The sequence below is a fragment of the Haplochromis burtoni genome, unplaced genomic scaffold (assembly GCF_018398535.1).
Source record: "Haplochromis burtoni strain Fernald_Lab_line unplaced genomic scaffold, NCSU_Asbu1 Contig_316, whole genome shotgun sequence".
Classification (NCBI taxonomy): Eukaryota; Metazoa; Chordata; class Actinopteri; order Cichliformes; family Cichlidae; genus Haplochromis; species Haplochromis burtoni.
This window is the reverse complement of record NW_024582677.1, coordinates 643,497-654,228: the sequence shown is the minus strand read 5'-3', so window position 1 is coordinate 654,228 and position 10,732 is coordinate 643,497. Positions and strand designations below refer to the sequence as shown.

Below are 10,732 nucleotides of genomic sequence, written 5' to 3'. Positions count from 1 at the left end.
CTTTTTTACGCACACACAAATCTTTTTTACAAGTACAAATCTTTTTTACATATACAAATCTTTTTTACAAGTACAAAATATTTATGACCACATTTTGAGCCCATAGACCTCACAGTGAACCTAAATGTTTGTCAGGTGGTTCAAAGAATGACTCAGTTTGAAAAACGTCAAATGGAAACCTTAGTCGGTATTACCCTAGCAGAAATGTTCTGAATTCAAAGGCATCTAGTGACAAATCATCACCTACTAATCATGGTTTTCAACCCTTCAAGAGACACAGGCTCAGCTCTATTTATGTTCCTTAAATCTATCTGCAGTGTGTTTATTTCACCTGAGCACCTGGTAACCTACCACCAAGCCCTTAGGGCAAATTAGCAATATATTTAGGAGATTTATATTTTACATAATCCATCCTCATAGTCCCACTGGATTGTCAGACTGAAAATATCTTCAGGAGCAAATGTGTTGTAAGTAAATATTCAAACAAGATAGATCCATGCCTGAGCAACTTAACGAGGCAGTTCGTTCACATATTGTTGTGACTGACTTGTTTGAAAAAGGGAAGCTGTGATTTTTTTTTATTTTTTATTAAGATAAACATACAATCATATTCCATAATCTATGTGTCATAAACATTTGACATGGTTGCCTGTGATTTTGGCTCAGTTATGGATGAATGTTTATATAATCTAAAGGTAGGCTTGATTCCAGTAAATAATAACCTCTGTTTCATTTTTCATTGATGAAATGTATGTAACAGCTATCAGCCTGAGATTTTCGTGCACATAGGCACCATTGCTAAAACTCACAAATCTTATAGAGGAAAACAATAAAAAAAGAATTGATCACAGATAATATAATGTATGGCTTAAATTATGTCTGCTGCTCATATCCAAGCTAGGCTTGGGTAGCATTGGGGGGCATGGCCTGGGGACCTTTGGATAAACTACAGTAGATGTGACATAGTACTGTAATGTCGTGCCCTGAAGAAATTGAAAAAAAAAACAAAAAAACAACAGTAAAGGCCTGAAACAGGACCTGACAGATGCAGCTTGCTCTTCAGTTGGTCCTTCCACTGCTCTCTGAAGCCTCATCAGAACTGGTCTCAGTTGAAAACGTGGTTGTCATTAGACATCGGTGCCACTCTTAGTTTCCAGTTTTTGTTTTTTCCCCCAACTGTGTAACCAAGTGCTTATTATTCTAAGCATTATAATGAATGTTCTCTTTTTAACCCAAACCCTAATTTATGTAGTTATGTTTTTTTTTTTTTTACCAACCCAAGAAAACCAAGCTAAAAATATCTGTGGTGTGATATTGTGATGGTAAGCATTATACTAACTCTAGCTTCTCTTACTTTACAAGTTACTCTTATTTATCTTTAAATAACCAGCTTTTGTTTTCCAACAGTAACAGTGGCAAATAGAGCACGTGTAGACTGGTTGTGAATCTCTTTGCTACAAGTCCAAATGCTACAAACTCTTGGTGAAGCATGTTAAGAATATTAATGTCAATATCTGTGTTGGGTATATAGATGCATTCATTATCATTAAACAAATGCTCAATATTGTTTCGTTTTACAATAGGGTAGAGTACTTCATGTTGCTAGGGACTATATTTGCACGTCTATCTAAATACTGTGATGAGAATCTAAATAGATGTATTATAAAAAGAAACTCAGTTTTTATGAAGGGCTTCCCATGACTTTCTTTTTTTACCACTCAGAATTTAATCATCCCCTCCGCGAATCGCTACCTTATCATGGTGGAGGGGTTTGTGTGCCCCAGGGATCCCAGGGGCTATGTTGTCTGGGGGCTTTTGCCCCCTGGTAGGGTCTCCCATGGCAAATTGGTCCTGGATGAGGGATCAGACAAAGAGCGATTCACAAGACCCCTATGAAAAGACCATCGAGGGAACAGTTCACCCTGCCCGGGATAAGGTTACTGGGGCTCCGCCTGGAGCAAGCGTCTGGTGGCCAGGCCTTAGTCCATGGGGCCCGGCCGGGCACAGCCCGAAAAAGGGACATGGGCCCATCCTCCTGCAGGCCCACCACCCGCAGGAGGCACCGTAGGGGTCGGGTGCAATGTGAGTCGGGCGGCGGCCAGGAGTGGAGGTCCTGGCTGACTGATTCCCGGCTACCAAGACTGGCAATTGGGACATGGAATGTCACCTCTCTTGTAGGGAAGGAGCTTGAGCTAGTGCATGAGGTTGAGAAGTACCAACTAGATATAGTCGGGCTCACCTCAATGCATGGCCTGGGCTCTGGAACCAGTCTCCTGAAGAAGGGCTGCACTCTGTCCCAGTCTGTAGTTGCCCCTGGTGAGAGGCTGCTGGCATGATTGGGTTTCTCACAGTGGACGAGAGGATTTGTTCCCTTCGCCTTCGGGTCAGGGAATGGGTCCTGACTGTCATCTGTGCTTATGCGTCGAGTGGCAGTTCAGAGTACCCAGCCTTCTTGGAGCCCCTGGGTAGGGCACTGGAGGGTGATCCCCCTGGGGACTCTGTTGTCCTTCTGGGAGACTTCAATGCTCATGTAGGCAATGACAGTGAGACCTGGAAGGGCGTGATTGGGAGGAACGGCCTCCCGGATCTGAACCCGAGCGTTTTTTTGTTACTGGACTTCTGTGCAAACCACAGTTTGGCCATAACGAACACCATGTTTGAACATAAGAGTGTCCATAAGTGCACGTGGCATCAGGACACTCTTGGCCACAGGTCGATGATCACTTTTGTGATCGTATCACCAGATCTGAGGCCATATGTTTTGGACACTCGGATAAAGAAAGGGGCTGAGCTGTCAACTGATCACCATCTGGTGGTGAGTTGGATCAGGTGGCAAGGGAGGACGCTGGACAGGCCTGGCATGCCCAAATGTCCAGTGTAGGTGTGCTAGGAACTTCTAGCAGAGGTCCCGGTCCACGAGATCTTCAACTCACACCTCTGGCAGAGCTTCAGCAGCATTCCGAGGGAGACTGGGGACATTGAGTCCGAATGGACCATGTTCAGCACCTCCATTGCCGAAGCCGCTGCACTGAGCTGTGGCCGCAAGGTAGTTGGTGCCTGTCGTGGTGGTAATCCCCGAACCAAATGGTGGACACCAGAGGTGAGGGGAGCCACCAAGCTGAAGAAGGAATCCTACCGGGCTTGGTTAGCCTGTGGGAGGCAGCTGATAGGTATGGACAGGCCAAGCCGAATGCGGCGCAGGCGGTTGAAGGCGGTGGAAGGAATACTTTGAGGATCTCCTCAATCTCACTGACACATCTTCCGTGGTGGAGGCAGAGTCTGGGGACCAAGGGGATGACCCGCAAATCTCTGGGGGCGAGTTCACTGAGGCAGTTAAACAACTCCTTGGAGGCAGAGCCCCTGAGGTGGACGAGGTCCACCCCGAGTTCCTGAATGGATGGACGTTGTAGGGCTGTCTCGGTTGACACATCTCTGGAATGTTGCGTGGAGATCAGGGGCAGTACCCCTGGACTGACAGACCCCCATCTTTAAGAAGGGGAACCGGAGGGTGTGTTCCAACTACAGGGGAATCACACTCCTCAGCATTTCCTGGGAAAGTCTATGCCAGGGTGCTGGAGAGGAGAGTCCGTCCGTTAGTCGAACCTCGGATACAGGAGGAACAATGGGGTTTTTGTCATAGTCGTGGAACACTGGACCAGCTCTTTATCCTCTCAAGGATACTCGAGGGCACATGAGAGTTTTCCCAACCAGTCTACTGTACATGTGTTTTCTGGACTTGGAGAAGGTTTTCGACCGTGTCCCTCAGGGGGTCCTGTGGTGGTGCGCCAGGAATATGGGGTGACTGATCCAGTCCATTGCAAGAGTTTGGTCCGCATAGCCAGCAATAAGTTGGACTTGTTCCTGGTGAGTGATGGGCTTCTCCAGGGCTGCCCTTTGTCACCGATTCTGTTCATAATTTTTATGGACAGAATTTCTAGGCGTAGCCAAGTGGTGGATGGACTTCACTTCAGTGGTCTCAGGATCTCATCTCTGCTTTTTACAGATGATGTTGGCTTCATCAGGTGATGGCCTAGGAACGGTTTGCAGCCGAGTGTGAAGCGGTGGGAATGAGAATCAGCACCTCCAAATCTGAGGCCAGAAAAGGGTGGGGTGCTCACTCCGGATCAGGGACGAGACCCTGCCCCCAAGTGGAGAAGTTTAAGTATCTCGGGGGTTTGTTCACGAGTGATGGGAGAAGGGAGCGGGAGATCGACAGACGGATTGGTGCAGCGGCTGTAGTGATACAGATGCCGTACCGGTCTGTTGTGGTGAAGAGAGAGCTGAGTGTAAAAGTGAAGCTTTCAATTTTCCGGCCGATCTACGCTCCTACCCTCACCTATGGTCACGAGTTGTGGGTAGTGACCAAAAGAATGAGATCGTGAATACAAGCAGTGGAAATGGGCTTCCTCCGAAGTGTGTCTGGCCTCTCCCTTAGAGATAGGGTGAGAGGTTCGGCCATTCGGGAGGGGTCAGAGTAGAGACGCTGCTGCTCCACATCGAAAGGAGCCAGCTGAGGTGGTTCGGGCATCTGACAAGGATGCCCGAACCACCGGAAGAAAATGGATGGATGGATGGATGGATGGATGGATGGAATTTAATTATTAGTTATTATTAATCTCTGACTCTCTTCCACAGCGTGTCTTTTGTCCTGTCTTCCTCCCTTCAACCCCAACCGGTTACAGCAGATGGCTGCCCCTCCTTCAGCCTGTTTCTACTGAAGGTTTCTTCCTATTAAAAGGGAGGTTTTCCTTCCCACTGCTGCTCATAGAGGATCATCTGATTGTTGGTGTTTTCTCTCTGTAGTATTGTGGTCTTTACAATATAAAGTGCTGCTGTTGTGATTTGGTGCCATATAAATAAAATTTAATGGAACTGAAAAGAGGGGAAACTAAGCATCGAAACAAAACCTTTTTTTGTACAAGGCTGTGAACATGCTTTTTAATGCATTTAAGTAGACATTTTAATTAGAAAATCTATAGAGCTTGACTTGCTTTTCAAAATGGCTTCACTATGCCATTACAGAAACTGCAATGAGGCATTGCCTGAGACTTTGCTACTTGGTCAACACTTGCCTCACTTGTATTTATATCCATGGGAAAGCTTTCTTTATTCTGTCCATTTTCAGGGTTTGCAATGGGCATTTGTGTCTCTGCATCTATACTGCTCTCATTTTCATAATCTATTTGCTTTATTTTTGCAGAGAATTATATTTGCTACATCTCTGCACTCTGACTCTCCCAAGCTGAAGACTCAGTAAAATGTTACTGATCAAGTCACAACATAAACAGGGATTTTATTTATGTATTTCTTTTCTCTAAGTTAGCCATAACTCAGATTTTATATATAAATATATATAATTACATCTATCCAGATAGATATAGGTATAGATTTGCATGTGTGTGTGTGTGTGTGTGTGTGTGTGTGTGTGTGTGTGTGTGTGTGTGTGTGTGTGTGTGTGTGTGTTGAGAGGGTGAGACGGTGTCAGAGATCCTGAGTTGGGCATACTGAAAATCCCTCAGGAATACTGTTCATAGTCTTCACAATGTTCATAGTCAAAATAATACATACATGCACTTAAATCTTTTAATAAGTAATTTTAATAATTGGTTCTACAGTATCTTTTAACTTGACAAGACCAATGACTTTAATTTGTCATCAGTGAGCATCTTGGATTTACAGAAGTTGGGAAGTTCTCTTGTAGCAAAACAACAGCAGATTCAAAGGTCATTAGTTTAAACAACTGTTCATAAATATAAGTTATTCTGATGCGTACATTTAAAAGGTCTGAAAGAAGACCCAAACTGTCACCCTCAGATGAGAGTAAATTAGTTAAGACATCTAGGAACCACCCAGGAACCATCAATGCTCGAGCCTGGCATGAATTGGAAACTGTTGGAAGCCCAGTGTCACTGTCCACAGGGAGTTTTACTTTACTAAGACAGTGTACCACTGTACCAGTGGTAGAACAATTTGCTGTTGGCTTTGTTTCCCTTCCACCTGGACTCCTCTGTGCACAATATCTCTCTCTCTCTCTTTACCAGTCATAGTCCCTATGTACAGTCCCTACTCTTACATTGACATTCTTGCTTTTTCTTCTCTCTCGCTGCCTCCTAAACCACCTTCCCCCTTACCTCTTCTTTCACTTTCAGTCAACAGTATCACACTTTCCACCATATCCTGTTGGTCAATAGGGTCCAGTTTGGAAATCTCATTCTTAATTATCCACATGTTTGATTTGGCAAAGATCTTGTTAATGTCAGCTATCAAGTATGGCGGTGGTACTTTAATGCTCCGTGGCTGTCTTGCTGATATGATACTGAGAGATTGTGAATAGAATTTAATGAGGAAAGAAATGTTCAACTTCACCTCAAATCAACAGCTAAATAGTTAAAACCTGGACACATTTGTGTGTTCCACCAGGAAAATGATCCCAAACACAAATAGCTAGTTTTGGAATGGATGAAGCAGTCTAACACTAAACCTCTGGAATGGCCTTCTCGAAGCCCCAACTCAAACCCCATTGAAAATGTGTGCACTGCACTTAAAAGTAGCTAGTGATTGCTTGTGTTGGGACACATGTTAGTCAAAGCAGTTACACTCTTAAGTGGATGAAAAAATGCAGTTTTTGTCACTTCCACATTGTTCATTGAGCCCTGGAGATGGCCAATAACAGCAGGAATCTAAGATAAAAAATTTTTATCTTGTGTGATCTTGGTTCATGGTATTTTAAAATGCATCTTTGCTCTAGTTTTCTATTATTTTGTTATTATATTGACTTGCTTGATTCTACATTGCACACATCACATTTAAAAGCTTCACTACGAGCAAAGCTAAAAGAAAATGACCTACTTTCTGAGACTGATGATGCTTGATGTTAAAAATCTTAAAGGAAATGTCACGCTCATTTGTGACAGCTGAACCTTTGAAGGCCACAGTGGCTTCGTCAGTGCCTCACTGGACACCATGATTGATTTAAGGGTCAGTGAGTCCAATACATTTCATCTGAGCTGATCTCTGAAGAACTGATGTGATCTTAATTGAGTCTGTTACATCTTCCCAGGAAAAGAGAAGGAAGGGACAAATACACAGGCCTCAGAGGTATAAGGAACATCACAGAGATAATTGATGCTCACAGTATTACATTGTTCCCTTCTGGTTCCAAACAACAGCACTGTTGTTTGACTATATCCAATTTGTTAAAATGTTGCAGTAGCATGACAAATGATGTATTTGATACCTGTATGTATGTATGTAACTATTGTGATACACAATATATTATATAATTACAGGTACACAAAGTCATCAGCTTGGTCTAGAACAGATACAGAGATATGATAACAAGGTTCTGCAACTCTGTTCATAGAAAAACCTTTCATGGTTTAAATATGCCAGATCTTTTTAATAAAGTAGTTTTCCTGTACACCCCTGGACCGCTTTCAGCACATCTGCTTTTTTTTAGATCACTTCACAGAATTTCCACATGTACAGTTTCATCACAGGCCTTACACATGAGTAGAGAGCAAAACATCAACCTCTATGTATGTCAGGTCAACCCTGCCTTCATGTCCAGAATGAACACTGGTGAATGCCAAACATGAGAACAGGAGTTTTCAGTGCTAGAGTCCATAGTGTTTAAAACGGAAGACAGTGTTCAAGTTACAGATGCAGTTAGTGTCCTTTTTTTTAAATTTTTGCATTATACCAGCTCAGGGTGCCAGTGCTGACTTTTCACTGTCTCTGTGTGAGGAAGAACTTTGCAGCAAACAAATCATGGTGTGACATAGGCTATGATGCCATAGTGCCTTTATAAACCAGCAAGTTGTCAGGGGTACAGGAGAAGGTCCCACCATGTAAATTTCTGTTGCACTGATGTGACACAATTTGGGGGAGCAGCGGGGCACATAGTTGGATTAAATTTGGATACTAAGTGAAGAAATAGTTGGTAACTTTAGTAATGTTCAATGAATCTACTTCAGTTCCTCTAGTGAATGATTATGTTTTTTAGTTTGTATTATAGCGCATCCTCCACTCACTCTGAAAATAGTGCATTATTTCTGGGAATGTATTTCTCTCTTCCTGAATGGGAATGACAGTATCTGCGTCACTGGAGTGTTATCATTCTTGAACTTCTCTACATTTGCTACTGGTCATAGGCAGTATATTGTTATAGACTTACATGCTATCTGTCCTAAATAAACTTTAATACGATTTAGAAAGGCTTTAATGACACCCTAACTTTCCCTGTGCCACCATGTTTTAATTTTGTGTGAAATGTTTCCTACTTTTTTGAATAGACTGCAATCAAATTTAGCCCAGATTTGCATTTTGCTATCACAATGACTTGTAATCAACCCTATATCAATCGGAAGTATTGTTAAATGCTTTCATTTAGGGTATAAGCAGATCAAGTATATTTTCATTTGCCCTAACTCTCCTGTCTTTAATCAGTAAATATTAATATGCTAACAAGCTAAATATAGATGGTGAACATAATTCCTGTCTCCCACTTCCATCTCATGAATTAATATGACTTAAACTAATTTGAAAACAAATCCTTCATCCTCAAAACAAAGATAGACCATGTTTATTGTTTCTGGTTGCTATCTACCGTGAATGGTAATACCGGTACAATGGTAGTTAATCATCCACTTGCCCAGGGGCTATACAAGCCCCTTTTCTTCTTTCTGAAATAAGAAATACATGAAGGAATAGTTCTCACATCTTACTAACATCAGCAGTTATCACTGGATTTGTTGAATACTGAGTTAAACCTAGTAGTGAACAAAGATCTGAAACGCCAGATTGAGGAAGAATAAGGAAACTGATATGAACTTACTTCTAGTTGTGGCTTCTGTAGAGAATCGCTCCATCCGGAGTCTGGAGGAAGAACGGACAAGTGCTCTGACACCAGCCGTAGGGCTACTGTTTATTTCAGATCCGAGAGAGGTGAAGAAGTGTCCTGCTGGCACCGTGCAGTCGTCCTTGCCGTACATAACGCAGGAGCAGGACGGGCTTTTAGTGTGTAACTGTCACCATCTGCGCACGTGAGAGCCACAGGGACGTGGATTGCTGACTGCGGACACTCTCTGTTTACTTGACGATGACTCTGCAGGCTGGTGCGCTCTGCTACTGCACTCTTTTTGTTTTACTTTAGCAAATAAACCAAAGATCGGATGCACTAAATTCCTTCTTTCGTGCGTAATAGCCGCGCGGTAAGGCTACGGTGACGCGTTTTGCCTTTCATCATTGAGAGCGGGGCAAGTTTTCAAAGGCACCGATGAGCTACTGTCGGAGTGAGACTTTGGCATCTGAGGGTACCTGTTGGAATTAAAAAATATATATACAAACGTTACTTTAAAGGGAAACTGGATCGGTCCGTGTTCAGTGGATTTTTTGCGCCTTGGTGACCCTCTTGTGGTGTGGTATGACGGTGGAAACGATGTTTTCATGCAATACGAGTGCCATAAAGGACTGGAGCTACTTTCTGTCTCAGATATTGCCTTTGATGAATAAAACTACAGCCTCCGCTTTGTCGATGGTCAACATCGACAAGGCGGAGGCTGTGACGACCACTGTGGTGACATCCTTGCAGCCGGACGGCGCCATGAGCGCGAGTAATCCCCCTATCGACTCCAACCATACCTCGGGCATGGAGCACGTCTTTCAGTACTCGTACTCGGAGAGTGACCTGCTGTACACGGACTATCGGACACCGGAGAGAGATCCCATGCCTCTTCCCAAAGCGGTGCTCTATCTGGTCATGGCAGCTCTGGTAGTAGTGGCAGTGGCGTATGCGATAGTTGGACACCTGGTCAAAGATGTGGTGAATGACTTCGTCGGTATGTGGCACCTACTGTGCTTATATGTGTGTGTTGAGTGTACATTCAGTGCCAATGGGTTTACTATAAAGAGCGTAAAGCATGGAAAGGTGGTAAAAACGTTCATGTGTAATATCATTACATGAATTTGTAAAAATAAATAAATAAATAAGTGAGACTAAATTATCTCTAAATGTCAGTAAGACTACTAGAAGCCTTAAAGGACTGTCCCTTGAGCCCCCTTTGAGAGTCACTTTTCCTTATTCTAGAAGAACTGCTGCTTGAAAGTGACACAGCAGCGCAGAAGAATCAAAATATCTTAAGGAATGCATGAAGGAAGTGACTTGGGGACTACCTGAAATAGCAAAAGCAACATTGTTTATTAAAGGAATATCTACAGGAGCTTTAGTGAGAGCACCCCCCAACACACACACACACACACACACACACACACACACACACACACACACACACACACACACACACACACACACACACACACACACCCACCCAAACCCCCCCAAAACAAAAAATCCTAAATGATTGTAATGCAGATGCACAGTAGCTCTGCTCTCCTAGCCATTGACCTTGTGGAGGACAAACCACTGTCTGACAACTCAAAGCTGCTGTTTTTTTTTTTGTTTGTTTTTTTTGTTTTTTTTGAGGAGCTTCCTGTGACTGATACATAATATATGAAAGAATGAAACAATGAGTCTATTTTTAGGGCACAGACACTCAGTGCTGTCTTGATCTGATAGTCAGCTTCTTCCATTAAATTGTTTAAAGCAAAATGCACTTAGTAACTAAGTGATCAGGACAGAGGAGGATATTAATCAAGCAGCAATAGGGGGCCCTAAGGGGAGTATAAAACACACATACACACACACACGCACACACAAGTGTGTGTGTGTGTG

The 10,732-nt window shown here is 43.2% G+C and overlaps 1 protein-coding gene across 1 annotated transcript in view; it reads left to right on the top strand.

Annotated features, from left to right (window-relative positions):
* The first annotated feature begins 9,052 nt into the window (after positions 1–9,052).
* Positions 9,053–10,732, top strand: part of LOC102311032 — a 9,468-nt gene continuing 7,788 nt past the window's right edge. Inside the window, exon 1 of the mRNA XM_005944136.2 lies at positions 9,053–9,839. Coding sequence (XP_005944198.1) covers positions 9,425–9,839 — 415 coding nt within the window. The 5' untranslated portion in view covers positions 9,053–9,424. The remainder of the gene's footprint in view (positions 9,840–10,732) is intronic.